The following is a 19,314-nucleotide window of genomic DNA, read 5'->3' as shown; positions in this document are numbered from 1 at the left end:
GGAGTCCAAACTCTTTAGAGATGGTTTTTGTAACCTTTTCCTTCCTGATAATCATCAACAACTCTTTTTCTGAGGTCCACAGCACCTCCTTTGTTCGTGCCCTGATGCACGTCCACAGACATGTGTTGAGAAGATCAGACTCTGACAGATCGCTGTTCTTTAAATAAAACAGGGCGCTCGCTCACACCTGATCATCCCATTGATTGAAAACACCTTAAATTAAACCGTTTATCCTAGATGTTCACATACTTTTGCCACCCACAGATATGTAATATTGGATCATTTCCCCTAAATAAATAAATGACCAAGTATAATAGTTTGGTCTCATTTGTTTAATTGGGTTCTCTTTATCTACTTTTAGAACTTGTGTGAAGATCTGGTGATGTTTTAGATCATATTTATGCAGAAATCTAGAAAATTCTAAAGGGTTCACAAACTTTCAAACGCCACTCTGTCCTTGTATAAAATATAATTGCTCCTGTTCTCTAGATGACTACTACAATAGTTATGTAGGATTGTGTTAAAATAATGCCATTAAGGATTATGTAAGGGTTATGTTTTTTTTTTCTTCTTTTTTTTTAACTGTTTTTTTTTTTTTTAATACCTCAGGATGTTTTTCTTTAGCTTTCTGTTTGTTTGTTTTTTGCTAAAATCTTTTTTTCAGTTACCATGCTAAAAAAGTCTTCTTCAAGTAGTATGCTAAAAGGTTTTCTTCAGCTAGCATGCTAAAATGTTTTCCTCACCTTCTACACTAAAAATGTTTTCTTCACCTACACTAAATTGTTTTCTTCAGCTAGAATACTAAAACGTTTTCTTCAGCTAGAGTACTAAAATATTTTGTTCACCTTGTATGCTGAAAGTTTTCTCAAAATAGTATGCTAAAAATCTGCTAGCATGGAAAAAAGAAAAATTCCTCAGCTAGCATGCTAAAAGGTTTTCTTCAGTTAACATACTAGAAATGTTTTGTTTTTTTTTGTCATCTAGCATGTAGTAAAAAAATCTTTAGCTAGTATACTAAAATGTTTTCTGCGCCTTACACAGCAAAAATGTTTTCTTCACCTTCTACACTAAATTGTTTACTTCAGCTAGTATACTAAAATGTCTTCTTCAGGTACAATGCTAAAAATGTTTTCATCAGCTAGCATGTACAAACCAACAACAACCTTTTAATCAGCTAGTATGCTGCAAATGTTTCCAGTGCTGACAGTTGTTAGTTGATGAATCTAGTGCTAGCCAGCCTGTTAAATGTCTATATAGGAACGTAAAGTTTTAGTACTGTAGTTGCATATGCTACTAAATTAAATAACATTTTTGGGGCAAGATGCTCTTTGCATCATTTCTGAGGAGACACCTTGCCTCAGAATGAATGTTTCATTGAAATTCCTCTCCAGTCATATACAAAATGCATAGGTTTCATGGATACAAATCTTTGGGGTTGCTTTCTCATTCTGCCAGCATCAGAATGCATTATCGACATGTTTCTGTCTCTGTCCGTGTGAATGTTCTCGTGCTGTCTTCAAAATAACTCAGGGGGGGATACAGCATCCTAAAGAATTCTTCCGGCGAATGCATGGCTGTGTGATGCTTAGCTTGGTGTGTTTCATACTTTTGATATGGTGCAGAAAAAGAGGGAGCAAGTGAGGGGAGAGAGAAAACTCAGAGTGTGTCTTTGACGTCTAAGCACAAGCCAGAACGTACATTTTGCCTGAAGTGTTACAGCTCCAGAGGAGACAGAAGTGATTTTGTAGAGGGATTTGTGTTATAGTGTTCACGCTGTGGCTGTGTTGCCCCCTCAGAGCCGAGAACCAATAGATAATGTGCCACAAGGGTGCTACAGCCATCCACAGATTAACTCCAGTCTCACAGCTCAGTAAACTAACATATGTTTTGGCAGTGCAGGCTACACGCGCACACACACACACACATATATATATATATATATATATATATATATATATATATATATATATATATATATATATATATATATATATATATATACACACTCATACACACAATAACCCTCTGTTAAAGCAGGACCAGATGACTGGTGTACCCGTGGCAGCTGTACTGGGTTTGAAGTCTGAAGTGTGTGACGTGGGGTTTAATGATGGTGGTGTGTAGTCAACACATGATCTGTATTTCCGGCCACACTGTGGGTGTGTGTGGTTCCCAGAAACTTACAGCTCACCAGGAGGCCCACAAGTAAACACACAAACACACACTCACAAGTCCAGATTACCTCCACCATAAACCAGCCTCCTCCTAAATACTATTTCCTGTTTATAACAAAACTGCTTCTTCACTCTTTCAGTAAAATGGATGCAGCTTAATTCCCAAGGCAGCAAATTAAAGATATTGAGCTACATTTCAAGCACCAGTTTGGGAATATTGACCTTTTTTCCTTCCATCAACTTGGCAAAAATCCTGTCCATTGTTTGAACAGGGGTCAGTGAAGCATAACCAAGGAAATCTGTGATTTGTCACAGTGGTAGAAATCACATCCCACCCTTATTCAAATTATTGTCTTTATATGTTATATTTATTATCTAGCGTTATTAGCTGTTTGGCCAAATTAAATGGGTTTAATTCAAACCTCAGTAACGTTAACTCAGTAATGTTAACTCAAACCTAATGGGTGCAAGAGATATGCTTTGTAGGCTGATTGGCAGCTCTAAATTGTCAGTAGTGTGTGAGAGCGTGTGCGATTGTGCCTTGTGATGGGTTGGCACCCCGTCCAGGGTGTCCCACGCCGTGTGCCCCGAGTCGCCTGGGACAGGCTCCAGGCTCCCCACGACCTTGTGCAGGATAAGCGCTACAGAAAATGGATAAATGGGTGGATGTTTATATTAGGCAGGATACTATAAAATATAGCACTAAATATCCTATTATAAATTAGAAGAGTGCCTCAAACCTGGCAGATTTTTCAAACTTGCAACTTCACCTTAATTTAAAGGTTAAGGTGAGAGACAAGGCTACTGGCTCTATCTTTTCTTACAACTTCGTATGAAATCTCTGGAAATTACTACAAAGACATTATATAGACACTGTAAGTCTTTAACTTCAGGCTATACTGTTTTTTTTTTCTCCTCAGGATATGTCTCATTAACTAGCATGTTAAAAATCTCAGCGAATGCGATGCTGAAAAGCGCTAGCCGTTAAACACTTTTTCTCAAGCACTATTTGTAGAGATGTAGACTAATGGCAGGTGATGTTACTTTTAAAAGTGCAAAATATAAAACATTCTGTACGTCCAAGCAGAAAGGCCTTAATATAAGTCTGAGTGGACAACATTTCCATAATATTTCATCTTTTTAAGATATCATTAAAGGATTGTTTGCTCATTTGTCAAAAATATGGACCATTTAAATGACGGCTAGATGTATATCAGGAGAATAAATATTGTTACCTCACAGTGCCAGAGTTCCCGGTTCGATCCTGAGCTTGGCTTACCATCTGTGTTTTGCATGTTCTCCAGTTTCCTCCCACCTCCCAAAACATGCTGGATTGGTCCCTAGGTCTGAATATGTGTGTGTATGGTGCTCTGAGATGGATTGGCGTCCAATCCAGGTTGTATTCGCCCAGTGCTCTGGGGTTTGGCTCCAAATCCACCGTGATACTGACCAGGACGAAGCCCTTACTGAAAATGGATAAACGAATGATGGCTACCAAGGAAGCCTTCACCCAAATGTACTACAGCGAAAGTGATGATTTGTGACGAAGTGTCTGTCGTCGCAATATTATTGTGTGTCGAATATTGCGACATGTCGCATATGGCACATGTCTAAGATCAAGAGTTTTTTTGTAACTGTGTATATCAGAGGACTTCAGAGAAAGTTTATGGAAGAGTAGAGAAAAAGTAGGAACGAAGTGGAGTTGAGAGGATACTATGGACGTAGGATTTTTGAAAAGACTGCAGGGAGTTGTAGAAGAATCAGGCTTCACCATCCCCCTCCCCCCCACCTCTCTCTCGCTGTCTCTCTGTGGGGTGGAGGAGAGAAGGGGGTGAATGGGACCAGCCAGTGACCTCAGACCAAAGGAATGTCCCCATTTACTCACTCACTCGCTCACTTACTTTGCATCTTTCTTGTGTCTCTCTCCATTTTTGCTCCATGTGTGTCTCCTTCGCTTGCTCTTTCGCTTCTTCACGTATTAACCCGACCTGTCAGCGTGTTACAGTGACTCCCAGCTCGCTGTACTGCACCTCGTCACGTATTTCGTGTGTCTGTACGTTTCACCTTCCTATCTTTTCATCACCTTTTATTAATCAGCATATGTAGAAAAGTTTTCACACGCTATCTGTCGAATCCTGTCTCCGCTGCAATGTGTGTGTGTGTGTGTGTGTGCGGTGTTTTGTTGTGTCCAAAGCCCCAATCCGGATTCTCTGCAGCTGGCAGCAAACAGAGGCTTTCAAACAACACCCACTCTGTAAGCCTGCGCCCATTAGAGCCCTCATTTATGGGAATTAATCACAGCCTCTGTTAGTAAACTCAGAGCTGGTGTCTGGCTGGTGTGTGCGCTTGCGTGTGTGTGTGTGTGTGCGCTTGCGTGTGTGTGTGTGTGTGTTTGTGTTGGGGTTCTGGTTGAAAGGGGCAAGGGAATAAATTTTGAGGTTTAAAAGAAAAGTAATGGGTCTCTCCCACAAACCCCAGGAACTAAAAGACAAGCTTGGCGGGAACAGTTAAACACAGACACAACAATCTGACTGATTTACAGACTCCTCTGTGTTTGTGTGTGTGTGTGTGTGTGGGGGGGGTTGGGGGGGGTGTATTGCTCTTCTTGTTTTGTTTTTTAAACACACTTTAGAGACCCCTTATTGCATAATCCAATTTAGTGTTTGTCCTATTAGCATTGCCATACTCTATTGTTTCTTAAGCTGAAGCATGCTACAGTCCAAATCTTAATCCCTCCCATCAGGCCAAAACCAAAATGCTGTCGATTTTGTCAAAAATGTTTCTATGTTGTTGTTCCCATTCCTTTCGTTCAAGGGTTTAAAAATAACCCCAGTATTAACCATCACACAGTACGGTTCTACCTAATTAAATAATGTCACGAGCATTACCATTTGTTTAGCTAGATATCAGGTAAGCTTAACCCTCTACTGCATGAATTATTATTATTATTTTTTTTTTTTAGCGTTTTATTACTTCAATTTATTCAAGTAATAAAGATGTATATTTTTTAAATATGTAAATAATTTTTAGACGGTGTAGTTGGTATATTGTTGCCGTATGGCAACAATGTGCGATGGTGGAAAGTATCATATAGTCAAAAATAGCTAAATGTATGAGATTCCAATTTAAAATGACAATTACAGCATTTTCCAGACTATAAGTCGCAGCGTTTTTTGCCACCTAAGCACGTAAAAGAAGTAGAAAGGATTTACCGTTGTAAAAAGTTTGTGAATGGATTTACTCACTCAAAATACATACTGTACAAAAATGAGATCCAGACATGTTTGGGGTGACGTATCTCTTTGCCTAAATATAGAAAAATACTCATGACATTTATTTAAGTGTGAATGGTGTAAGCCCTGCCTCCCTTCTGTTTGCATTAGTTGCTGAATTGAACTAATTATAATTAGATTTCTGCTCCCAGGCTCACACTGATTGGCTGCTTTTGAGCAGAAAGACAGGGAACGAGACCATATCTGCAATCTAATACAAGTTGTAAATTCTCAGTGGAGTGAAGCTATCGAAAATACAATATTATGTTCTCAGTATACCTTTTTTTTTTTTTTTTTTGGTATCTGTAGCATAGCAAGATTTGGATGAGATAGAGATCATCAGTATGTCCAGGGTTCTTCCATTCGTTACCGTTGATGGTGGTCGTTTTAGTGTGTGTGTGTGTGTGTGTGTGTGTGTGTGTGTGTGTGTGTGTGTGTGTGTGTGTGTGGTTTGGTTTCTCATTGTTCTTCCACATTTAATGAACACACAGCCAGGTTGCTGATTCATGCATTAGGCTCACTGGTTTAATTGTCTGACTCATACACTGTGAATTAATTGTCTGATTCATGCACTATGAGTTAATTGCCCGATGTCCCTTAATTCACAGCAACATAATCACAGCTAACATAATTTCTCTCATAGTGTAGGGATTAGCTTCCTTCAAACTGCACTCTCTTCACGGCTGATCGCAAAGTTTCGCTCCAGAGTTAAAATAGCACCGGCACGTGTTATTGGCATGGAAACAAAATTTCTGTCACTCACGTCACTGTTGAACCTCATTCAACTCCAAGACCTAGAGGCAGATACACACTCCATTGGAGCTTTTTTTTTTTTTTTTCTTGCCTTGCACACCTGATTGAACTTGCCAGATAATTACCAAGCCCTTCACAAGCTGAATCAGGTGCATGCATGCCAAGAAATCTTGAAAGTAGATCCAGTACATATGTATGGATTTTTATTCGAGATGGCATAATACTGTATACTGCAGCAGTATGCACTGTATATCAAATATTGTTTCTCAGTAATGTGTAAAATGTAAGGAGTATCATTGGGTATCCTATACTACACAGTCATGGGGCCATGCGTCAGTCAAAATGTCTTATGAACACAGGGTTTCTTTACCAGAATTATGCGTCAGCTACTGTGACAGAAATGTGTGATTATGTATTAAGATGGCAGAGGAACCCTAACCGTAACCCTATTCATCCACGCAGTGGATTATTGTGATGGGGGAATCATTGTACTCTCACCTAACCCTACCTATCGTAACCCAAGGCATTTAAGAACCACGTTAGTACTAGCATACTGGAGTGGACAGATCATAACTTTACTAACGTAGTGCATCCCATAATGCTAATGACACGAAGTTAGACCCGATTTATATAGTTCGAAATTCAGCCCAGTAGTAGATCATCTGTCTATTTTGTGTTCTTTTGCATACTCAGTACTACATGCTGTGGGGGAAAATGTCTCTGCAGAATCTGAGCTGTTGTAGGAACTCATTTAGTGTCTGTATTCTCCACTTTTTTTCCTTAAGGGTCAAACTTGTGGTCTTCTTTGAAGACTAACATGCCTCATACATCAGGTCAAGACATAACATGTCCTTCAGCAAAACTTTCATTAGACCAGACTAATGTCTGTTACTCCTGCATTGGAGCAGAAGAAGCGAGACATCTTGTGGGTGGGATATTATGGCTCTGGTTGGTGAGGTGAAGCTTGTTTGTGGCTGCGGCTAATCGTATGCTGTGTTTTTGTTTCTTCAGGGAGGAGACTGAGAGGAAAAGCATTCTACAATGTGAACGGAAAAGTCTACTGTGAGGAGGACTTCCTGGTAAGTTTGTAAAACCACTGCTCATCTGCACACCAGCTGAGGATTTAGCAACTCTGTTATATGGCAGTTTGGGTTTAAAAGTTTGTGCTTCTTTCTGTCTGGAAAAAATGTTACCTTTGAGGAGTGAGAAGTAACGCCGCCTCCACCAGCTCTGACAGGCACATAGGCCATACCTCCTTTACTTGGACTGACAGGCACATAGGCCATACCTCCTTTACTGGGACTGACAGGCACATAGGCCATACCTCCTTTATTGGGACTGACATACACATAGGCCACACCTCCTTTACTGGGACTGATATACACAAAGGCCACACTTCCTTTACTTGGTTCGAGGGGCACATAGGCCACGCCTCCTTTACAGGGATTGACAGGCACATGGGCCGCACCTTCTTTATTGGGACTGACGAACACATAGGCCAAACCTACTTTACAGGGATTGACAGGCACATAGGCCACACCTCCTTTATTGGAACTGACCGACACATAGGCCCAAACTTCCTTTACAGGGATTGATAGGCACATAGGCCACACTTCCTTTACTTTTATCGAGGGGCACATAGGCCAGGCCTCCTTTACTGGGACTGACAGACTCATAGGCCACACCTCCTTTACTTGCACTGATGGGTACCTCTTTTACTGGGCATATAGGCCACACCTACTTTTCTTTGATTTATAGGCACATAGATTGCACCTGTTTTATTGGGATTGTCAAGTGCAGAGGCCACTCCATCTACAGGTCAAACAAGCACATAGGCCACACCTCTTTCACCAAAATTGATGAGGTGGCACCTCTTTCACTGATGGTTTCAAAGAAACATGAGATCAGGAGATACACAAATTCAGATATATTTAAATATAATGATAATGTCTGTAAACGTGCACTAGTGATAAAGAGCTACATATGGCAACCAATTTTACTTATACAGACACGGCCAGATCCACTCAGCTGTGCGATACACACTGTTCTCGATCAGTGCACATGTGCCGTAAGTATTGAGACTTATGGCAATGCCTGAGCTTTTATACACTACCGTACAGTTCACCTGTCAGTATTCATGGACAAATTAACTCACTTCTGCTGCTTCTCACTTCCCACATGGGATACCCCAAAGATTTGTACTTTCAAAACAGCTAATGCTCGAGTCTCACGCTTGCTCCAGTGGATATTCTCACATGGTTCCTATAGATTCGTCCTGTACTGTTGGTCATTACACTTCTGCACCTCAAGGTTTTTTCCTCAGGTCGTCTCGGGGGGGTTTTTCCTTGCCACTGTCGCCTCTGGTTTGCTCATTAGAGATCTCAAGGTGTGTCTGGATATCTGTAAAGCTGCTTTTTGACAAGATCTAGTGTTACTGTTAGCGTTATACAAATACAAGTGGATTTAATTGAATGAAATGTTAGCAGTAGGGATGGACGAACAGATGAGTTGATGGACAGATGTATAACTGGAAGTGTGGCTAGAGTATAAACTTCCTGAGAAAGAGAGATGGGGTGACAGGATGGATCTAGGCTGGACAGATAACAAGGACTGAAGGATGGATGGATAAGCAGATAAGAAGAATAAAGTGCATTTTGCGCATTCTTTAACCCTCGTGGGAGAACAGATGTTGTGACTGGCTAGAATAGAAATCCACCCCCCTGCCCAATTTAGTCCCATTTCCCCCCATCTCCCAACAGGGACTAATTACCCTCCCCCAAGACACACACAATTACAGAAGGAGATGGAGGGATGAGAGAGATGAGCCATTCTTAGTAGACAAATTCTCGGCATTGCATGAGAAAATTGTCAGTAGTTTTTTTTTCTTTTTTTTTTCTTTTCCCCCTAAGGGCAATAATAGGAGCCCTGAGCACATTCTCTCCACTCTGAGATTATTAGTCTGACAAGGAGGGAGGGGAGCGTTATGAGGTCGAAATCCCTAAACCATAATCACAGTGGCAAACACAGAGAAGAGCTACTGCTGTGGACTCCTGCGCCAGCCATAAAATATTAATAAATCTGTTGTTCTTGTAAATTCTCTTTTTATTCTTCCAGAAACAATATCATTTTAGCTCATTATCCAGTCTTTTCAAATGATTTGGTTTCTTTTCCAACGAAATGTCGCAATATACAACAATGCAAATATTGTCTACTATACACTATAGGACTGATGGTTTCCTTCAACCATCATCATAAAATCATCATCCTAGCCTCCGGTTATTATGCGAGTTTATGTGAGAATTTTATGAACTTGTGTAGGAGTAGGAGTTTAGTGTATTTACACACACTGCCACTCAAACGTTTTGAGTAGCCTGAGCATGGAAGAATAGTTTTTAGCATTTCTGGTGACATTTTGGGTAATTGGTCCATCTTTAATACTCTGAAAGTAGAAAAGGATTAAGTATAAAAGATTGAGAAATTCCTCTGACACAATTTGTCCCACAGCTGACATTAACACTGAGTCTTTAAAATAAAGCACTAATTTACATTCCTGTTCAGATTTAAGAGCAGCCAGTCCTTAAGTAGCGTATTTTAGATTGTCATTATATATAAGAAAACCGTTCGGAAAACTGTATGGGCAGGGTTATTATGGAAAATATTCCCCATAGATTTGTTATTTACTTATTAGCTGGATAATATTCTGGCTGGGAGCCGTACAGGAGAGGAGATTTGATTTATAAAGGTCAGTTATAGGGATTGGACTTGAAGGTAGCTGAGCATCTTTGGCGAATCTATAAGTTGTATATATATTGCACAGTTGGGGATTGATGTTCTTCTCATGATGATGTATTCTTTAACAGATAGTTGTTGGGGAATTATTGCCTTATACATTTAACTAAAAAAAAGCTAGATCTTTTCAATATGAAATCTATATAGATATTTTTGAGGGAATGGGTTGGATACCTGATCAAGCATTGTGTATTTCTAGCATGGCAACACTAAAATTCCATCGCTAATCCTCAGTAAGTGATTTATCCTGGTCTGGGTCGTTTGGAACCCGGTCCAATCCCAGGAGCATTGGGCGTGAGGTGGGAATACATTCTGAATGAGATGCCAAACCCATGGCACCATTCACACACACTTTCACACCTAGACGGGAGTTGTCGTTGCTAGTCCACCTACTGGCTTGTTTTTGTGGGGGAAGTTGGAGGAAACCAAGGAACCCAGAGGAAATCCAAGCAGACACGGATAGAACATGTAGATCTCCAAGCTCAGGATTGACCCAGGGACCCTGAGCTATACGTTCATAAATCTTCGGCGTTTAAGAGTTTTAACCCCTTCTTGTAGACTTTATAAGTCTTGGTCATATGGTAGGTGTGTGTCCCCTTCCTCCTCCTTTTTGAATTAATTACGAAGATAATTGGCTCTGACACCAGGGGTCTGACAGATGGTCCATCCAAAGTATACAAGGTGGTGGAGGGGGTTTCCTGGTATTGACCGGCTTGTTATAAAGCCCACCTGCTACCATTGAGCCCTTCCTCGCCCAGGCACCCGTCCACTCGCTCCAGTAGCACCTAGGATGGAATGTAATGATCAAGAAGATTTAAGTCTCATTAGACTTTTTAGACCATATGGCAACTATGGAATACATTCCAAAAATAGAAATCGAGGTCAAACAATGGGAATATGTTGTTTTCACAATTGTGGAATGCTCTATCAGTCCAATTACCGGTTCCACCACAGTGCAGCTTCTCCCCTGATGGCCAGAGGGCAGGCAGATGGTCACCCTCGAGGTCATTTCCTTCCTTTAGACGCTTGCAACCTGTTGGCTGAAAATGTCCACCCAAACAACAAAGGAATATGGATATGCATATGTGCTTGTTTGTTTGTAGAGCAGTGTTTAAATCCACACGTAAATTCCATCGGCCTACGGCTAGGGGTGGAGAAGGCTTTCAATAAAACAAGAGATGTTGAAAAAACCGTAGTAATGTGAAACAACTCAATAATACTTAGGACAGTTTTAAATATCAAAGCACAATTGACATTTTAGCATGTAATCTTCTGCTCCGTATCAGAGTGTGTAAATTGTGACCCACGATATCTAAGAGAACTGTATTCTGACGTAAAATATCACAATACTGTATTATATCCTCATATCGCCCAGCACTACCGAAAAGCGATGCCTTCTTCATTGAGAATTACTTTGGATTATAGCTATGGATCATGTACTGTTTGTTAATTGTTGCAGTATTATTGATCCAGAATGCTGCAATATGCAAAATAACCCATTGCTAAAGGTTTTTAATTTGTCTCTTATCTTATCTTATCGTATCCTGGCCAATCTCTGGTCAAGGTTTGTGAATGCTTGGATGTTTTTAAATCTGTTACTGATTCACTATTTAAAAAAAAAAAACAACCTACTGTACAGCTTTGTAGTTGTTCTCCGGGTCATGAGCAATGTAAATGAACTCTCCAAAGGTGGTCTAGCGTTCTAAAGATACACGTCAACCCCTAGTTCCTCAAACCAAACACTCGAACAATACCGTATCAGAGCTGATCAGCGTATATATAAAAAAAAAAATTTTTTAAGAAACTGTCTGTAGTTCAGCACCTTTTTAGTTTTTAAAAACCGTGAACCATTGAGTATCTGTATTACGTCCCCTGTTGTGTGCATTTCTGCTTTTGTGTCAATTATTTAGCTGGAGAGAGGAAAGAGTTTTCATAGACCTTCACATATTCGTGACGTGAAGCCATGGTTTGTCCAGAAGAAGTCAAGGACGAAAGCAGAATTTTTAAACGCGAATGGACCAGTAAAAGTCTGAGTTTATTCTACCTGCTTGACGTTCAGAAAAGATCTCGGCTGTTCTGTGTCGATGTGAAGCACCACTGCAAAACAAACTTTATCTTATTATACACGTGAACATATCATTAATGGCTGAGTGTCGAAAGTGCATCTCCATACACTCATGTTAGTTGCTCATATGGACCTTTTGTCTAATAATCGTATAATTATAGCTGCATGTTTACCAATTTTAGTTGAATACACCGCCAACTAAAGGTGTAGTCATGTGAGTCTCACCCTTTTTACAACCTTGTATCGTGAAAGCTACAGATTAGAGCCTTTTTTTTTTCTTCTTTTTTTTACAAAATAAATAAATAACTGTTGGACGTATTAGGTCTATGGCTGGTCACCTAGTGTATGGCTTTGTCCATGTAGGGAGTGCTGGAGACTGCTCTCACGCTGTGCCCCAGTGCTGTCCCCAAACTATTTAACTCCTTCCTGTAGTCCATCAGAGACCAGCAGCACACCCTGTAGCCTGAGACAGTATAGCTTTTAGCAGGACAAGCATGTGGACCAGATCGAGATTATAATTTGCAGATTCTCCATACACCACAGGCCTCAGGACAGGTTACAGTACACGTACAAGCCACCTGTTGTGTTACCTTGCAGTCGGATACGGCCTAAAAAAATCTGCCCACTCGGTCGTAATGAAGGACGTTCATGTAAACATAAATAAAGTGATTTTAGATCAGAATGAAACGGGTGGGTAATTCATTTAACATTGTTAATGGACAGATGTTTCACAATATGAACATTGGCAGTTACCCGTTTGCAGAAACTTAGCAGGATTAATGCTAGCTACTTCTTGCCTAAATGTTTACTTTATTTAGAGCCCTGTAGATTTGGCAGAGCTTTGTGTGCGATTGTTGCAGCCATAAATTCTTGCTTTTGCTGCGGTGCGACTTGCGGCGTTTTCAGTGCTTTAATTATTTATTTATTTATTTATTTATTGCGGAAAACTACTCGAATTGGCGAAATCGCACTTGCATTAAAGTGTCTTTCGCAGTGATGTTTTTGTTGGTAAACGCGACCTTTTAGCCGTGCTCATGTTCGAGGCACGTGAATCGAAGACGGCTCTGGCTGAACGCACGCCGTGATGACGTCACACGACGCGTCTCGGCCCGGATTTTTGAAAAATTGCAAGCTCCGGACCTATAACAAGCCGGAGCTAACGATGGCAAGCGGTGATATCGATTCGATTTATGCAAATGGAGAATTTCAACAGTTTGCCAAGTTTAGAGTAAATATTGGTCATTTATTCAGAATCTGAAATTGGAATTACTTTAGATGGGTTTTTTTTATTTTTTTATTGTTGGAGATAAATAAGCTGCCAGAACATTTTATCTTCTGATTTTCATCAACACAAAACTTCCAGTATAAACCTAATCGATTACGAGGAGCTTTCTATTAAAGCGTGATTGTAGACATTATTCAAATTCAGTGCGCTTCACTGTGTAAAATAACAGTGCGTGGCGAGTCTTAGGCTTCCTGTCGCAATTGTGACAATTTCACAGTTACTTCCTTACAATCACAGACTTATGAAAGACCTTTGATTCGATCCTTTATTGATTCATGTCGGTGTATTAATCTGTGGTGTAAATGAAGGCGCGTACCCGTGTGTTTTTCAGTATTCCGGCTTCCAGCAGACGGCTGAGAAATGCTTTGTGTGTGGACACCTCATCATGGAGATGGTACGTTTATTTTCTTCCTGTTTTAATGATCAGTATTCAGATGAGTTGCTTCAGTCGGCAATGTAATTAACGAACATGTCTTAACAGATACACACACTGACACTCTCAGAATGTTTTCTCGCCATGATGTCAGTGAGGATGTTTTTCACAGTAACCTTAGAAAGCAGTGAAGGTTTTTGAACAACAAGAAATTTTCTTTCAGAAAACCTTACGGTTTGAGTGTTTGTATTCTTTTGTATTTGTGTGTGTGTGTGTGTGTGTGTGTGTAGATCCTCCAGGCTTTGGGGAAGTCCTACCACCCGGGTTGTTTCCGCTGTGTGGTGTGTAAGGAGGGACTAGATGGGGTCCCCTTCACCGTTGATGTTGAAAACAACATCTACTGTGTTAAAGACTATCACACGTAAGTGCTTCGTCTTCATCAGTAAGCGCTTTATCCCGGTCAGGGTCGCGATTTCAGACGTCCGAATCCATCCGGTTTGCCCCATACGTGCTGTTTTAAACCGGTGCACCGTTTCCGATTGTCTATTTACACCGCTACCAAACACTCATCGGTTCAATTTGATTAAACACAAACGCTGTAATGCTGCAATGTTTTTGCAATAGTTTTGGATTAGAGCCACTTTAAATTACACTGAAGAGTGAGTCAGTGGAGTTAAAGACTCCCGCTGGTAATTGAAATGTATCAGAGGAAATATTCACCAGGAGCTAAATCCGAGATTGCTTTCTAATTACGGTTATGTTGATCTTGCACAGCCTACTTGTATTTCTGGAATTTAATGTAAACTGTGCCGTCGTAACCCTCGCCTGCCTATGTAAGGAATAAAACACTCAGGGGCATACTCTTTTAGGAAAATAATCAAGCATCGATGGGGTGGTGTGCGGAGTTTCAGTAACAGCGTATCCTGAAGTGTTTTATTCCTCTTCTACCACAGAAGTTTGCCAGCAATTACAATTATTTATTTATTTTATTTTTAAACCTTTTTTTTTATTGTTACAAAGTGATGAAAGTGGAGACTCCTTCCGTAAATGTTAACTGAAAACTTCACCGTATAAATGATTATAGATTCTTCTTTAAGTGTTGAATCTGTCCGTAGAGGATTTCGCCGAGTTTTATTTATTTATTTTATTTTATTTTATTTAGATTTTTTTTGTCAACGTCGCGGCCAAAAATGCGTGATTTTGCTGCGTTTTTTTTTTTTTTTCTTCGCAATATGTGCTTTTTATTTTTTTTGCAGAAAACTACTCGAATTGGCGAAGTTGCAATTGCATTAAATTGTCTTTCGCGATGATTTTTCGTTTGATTGGTAAACGAGACCTTTTGTTCGACGCACTCGTGTGACTCGGAGCGAGCTTAATGTGCGTTGTGATGACATCACACGACGCGTGTCTTGGCCCGAATCTGCAGAAAATCTGCGGTAATTTTCCTCCGAAAAGTTCCCCCGAATGTTGCAGAGCTTGCTTGCTTTTGCATTCATTTCTTCGAACGCAAAACTGCAAAAAAAATTAAATAAATAAATAAATAATCCTGAAGGGACAGGTGATGAACTTTTACTATAGAAACGATCACGTGATTTGAGAACGAGTGCATTAATATAAACCCGTGATTTGCAGCTGGAACTGCTGTCAGAGCTGCCGTGATAGAAACCGAAACAACACTGTGATATAAAATCGCTTTAAAAACGTATTTGAAAACGGGGAACTTGGCAACCGTAGCCTACTGTTATAATTGTGTAATAGGTGTAGGTGTTTGATCTTTGCTGAATGTTAATACTGTATAATACTGAAATTTCATCTACTTTTTTAATTATTATTTTACACTATGTTCCCTTTAAACATTTAAAAAAAAAAACAATTACTTGTAAAGCATGTGATGTTTTACTCATTTATTAAACATGATGGCTGTAAAAACTCTATATATGACTTATCTTTCTGCTTTTCACAGAGTCTTTGCTCCAAAATGTGCATCGTGTGGTCAACCCATCCTCCCAGCTGAAGTAAGGGCTCTCATCACACACTCCTTCATGTTCAGTTCTCGCATCAGTCTTTATTTAGTCACTGAGTGTGTTTGTATGTATGTGCCCCCCCCCCAGGGCTCAGAGGAGACCATACGAGTCGTATCCATGGATAAAGACTACCATGTAGAGTGTTATCACTGTGAGGTAAGAAGAAAAGGATGTGCGTTTCCACCGCAGTAGTGTCCGATTAAACGCTCCTAATATCTTCAGACCGTGATCACGATAAGACTTCACTGAATCTGTCTTAAAGTCATGACTGTGTTTTTAAAAGGCCAGAAAAAAAAAAAAGCATGCAAAGCACGTGTGCATGAGCACAACGTAAATCATTCACCAGATTCCACTGTGTGTTAAACTTTTAAATCGTGTGGAATTGAACACCGTACCAGCGGTGTTAAACAAGTCCCTGCTAACGAGCCTTTTGATGGTATGGATTTCAATGTTTTTGCATAAATGAAGCTGTGTGTTCCCTAAAAAAAAAATAAAAAGAGAGAGAGAGAGAGAGAGAAAAAATAAATCTGTCTGCTCTGGTTGTGAACATCATTGTAGCTTCATTTGACTGTGGGAATTATTTTCCTATGTATCTTAGTTAGTGTCGTTAGCATATCTGAGTGCTAGCATATCAGTGTCTCGTAGCCGCCCGTCTCTCAGTCGTGCTCAGGGTGAAGCTTTAGCTTTCGGTAAGGTGTGATTTCTGCTTGTCATAACACGTCGCTACATCGCTTCATTTTCATTTGCATAAACTTAAAACCCGCTTTATCGTACCCTCTGGGCGAAACACAAAGCCTTCAGTCGCTGTAAATAACCAAGATGTAATAAAAATGAAGGATTTAAGACTGTTTGCCCTCATCGACCTTGGGTTATAACCTGGAGTGTGTGGTAGAATTTATTTTCTGTCCTGTTCTCGATTCTGATCGGTCAGAATCCATTTCCTGTAACAGAAGCTCTGACAGTCGGCCGTGAATCAAATCAAAGGCGCATGTTAATGCGCTACTTATGTAATACGTTCTAGTTTCTGTAGTAACAGCTTGCCACCTGTGTAACACCCTCACGCCACCCCATTGTTGATCATTGTCGTATAACAGCACACTCACGTGTGTTTTAATTCCATACATATTCCTCTTTTACTAATATTATCATTAAATGAATATTTTATACATGTTAATGTTGCATAGGAATCCACTTTCTGATAATAAAAAAAAAACCTGAAGGACTTAAATCGCTACAGCTGAACTCATCTGTGTGTGTGTGTGTGTGTGTGTGTGTGTTTGATCTCAGGACTGCGGCCTTCAGCTGACTGATGAAGAGGGCCACCGCTGTTACCCGCTGGAGGGTCACCTGCTGTGCCACGCCTGCCACCTGCACCGGTTAAAAGCTTCCGGTCCCTCGCAGCCACCGACCAGCTATCCGCTTCATGTCACTGAGCTGTGAACACACACACACACACACACACACACACACACACACACACACACACACACAAACACACACACACACACACTCAGAGCAGACAGCGCCACGAAGGGAGATGTGTGTGACGTCCTTTGCTGCTCCAACCATCCACACCTTCACTGAAACGAGGCGCAGACAGACGGGAAACACACTCTCTTTCTGTCTCTCTGCAGCTCCACCCTGGAATGATGTCACAGACTCGAACTTTGACCCCCTGGTCCCACTTACAAGACACAACCAGCATATACAGCTACATTCCGAGAAAGGAAAAGCCTTACACGTGGCCTTTCGCTGAAAATCTCGCACTTAACGTTGTTTTTTTTTTCCTCACTCATTGCCTTCAAGTTGCACCATTTAATATCTGTGCGTCGTTTTGTATTCATATATACAGTATGTGTGATGTGATGTGATGTGGTGTGATACTGGTAAGGAATACAGATCCTTACAATGTGCTCACAGTAAACACACACACACACACACAGAGACAGACAGACATTACAATTTGTGTGTCAACATGAGCAGCCACACTCACAAATTGACACACACATACCGCCTTAACATATCATATTTAACCCTATTGACATTCAGAGACGTTTCCTTTACACGAACGTAGAGTTTCTTCATTTCTGTTGGTTTCATTCGTGTTGGAGTTTCAAGCGCTTTGACGCATCATTTCTGAGCTGGTACGAGACTCCGACACTGGTTTGTCTGGGAGGACTCACGTCGGAGATGTGCTGCAGCCGGAAGAGAGGATCTGATGTTTTTCACTCGTGAGTGGATCTGATGTTCTGCTGAAGCTCAAAGGTGCTGGTTTCACCGGAGTTCCACAGGATGGAGGGGTGTATGTGAACATTCCCAACATGCATCAGTGGCAGGGCCGTTCTGTATGTGGATGTTTGCTTGGCCTTGACTGTGTGTGCGTGTGTGCGTGTGTGTGTGTGTGTGTGTTAAAGGTTAAAATGTAAACGCTAATGGCAACCTGATGACAAACCAGCAAAGTCTCCTTGTCGTGTGGGTGTGTGTGTGTGTGTGTGTGTGTGTGTGTGTGTGTGTGTGTGTGTGGTCTATCACACACATACAGGAGCCCTGCTGTAACACTACTGAGTGGACACAGGCAGGCTAAAACCAATCCTGTCTCCGACATCATCATTTCTAACACACACTTCCTGTAGAGCGTACAATTCCACTCAAAAATGCACAGAAAGTATTTTTCTTTTCTTTTTTTCCTGACAGAAAAGATGAGTCCCGTTCGGAATTCCACACCGCGCTGATATTTTTTCCTCAGATCATTCCCAGGTCGTTTTACCTTTACAAAACTTCACCCTATTTCCTCTCCATGATGTCTTAATACACTTAATACAAAAAAAAAAAAAAGTACTACTATTTGATAGAACACGGATAGATTCCCTGTAAATAAACACCGCTAGCTTTTATCCTCCGCTTCGATCCGACACGGCGGTGAGCCGTAGCTTTGTTTCTCGAGTGTAGTTCTCAGAGCACGTATCTCACATTCTGCTTTTTGTATCATTCGATGTTTTGATTCCTTAGATATTTCATAAATAAAAATAAAAAAAAGGAAAGTAGATTTATTTATCTAAACACGAAAAAAAGGTTTAAAGTTATTTAATGTTATAAGAAGTTGGGACGTATCATTTAACCGTAGATGAGATAATCTGCTTTTTCAATAAAGTGGTTTTGTAGTTAACTTAATCCTGCGTGTTTTGAGTTTATTGTCACGGAATACGGGTGTGTTTTGTACGTCAGCATCATTCAAACCGGTTGTGGCACTGGCACGGTAGTGTGTTCCTGGGTTTTAAACACTGTGTGTTCTTACTAGCTACTTTCCTAAACACCTCGTCAGTCTTATAGATTATGTGTTCATCATCCTCAACTAGATATGTGCTCTGGACTGGTTTTCTTTTTCCGACCAATCCCGCCTGCTCCCTCATGAATTCCAACCAATCCCACAATATCACAAAGGAATCCTAACCAATCCTGCCCACTCCCAAATAAATTCCCACCAATCCCACCAACTCACGCGGATTATTCTGGGATTATGATCAACCCAGCAGTGACACTGGGGTGTTATGAAAACCCGAACAATGCTACCACACATAC

The 19,314-nt window shown here is 40.6% G+C and overlaps 1 protein-coding gene across 2 annotated transcripts in view; it reads left to right on the top strand.

The window, feature by feature from the left end:
* Positions 1 to 18,906, top strand: part of wtip (WT1 interacting protein) — a 38,695-nt gene extending 19,789 nt beyond the window's left edge. For both annotated transcript variants that reach the window (XM_017465754.3, XM_017465751.3), the window contains 6 exons: positions 7,211 to 7,278; positions 13,670 to 13,732; positions 14,002 to 14,132; positions 15,675 to 15,726; positions 15,823 to 15,891; positions 17,023 to 18,906. In XM_017465754.3, coding sequence (XP_017321243.1) covers positions 7,211 to 7,278; positions 13,670 to 13,732; positions 14,002 to 14,132; positions 15,675 to 15,726; positions 15,823 to 15,891; positions 17,023 to 17,175 — 536 coding nt within the window. In that variant the 3' untranslated portion in view covers positions 17,176 to 18,906. The remainder of the gene's footprint in view (positions 1 to 7,210; positions 7,279 to 13,669; positions 13,733 to 14,001; positions 14,133 to 15,674; positions 15,727 to 15,822; positions 15,892 to 17,022) is intronic.
* Positions 18,907 to 19,314: the final 408 nt, after the last annotated feature.

Source organism: Ictalurus punctatus, chromosome 4, assembly GCF_001660625.3.
Source record: "Ictalurus punctatus breed USDA103 chromosome 4, Coco_2.0, whole genome shotgun sequence".
NCBI classification, from domain to species: Eukaryota; Metazoa; Chordata; class Actinopteri; order Siluriformes; family Ictaluridae; genus Ictalurus; species Ictalurus punctatus.
This window is presented reverse-complemented; position numbering and strand designations above follow the sequence as displayed.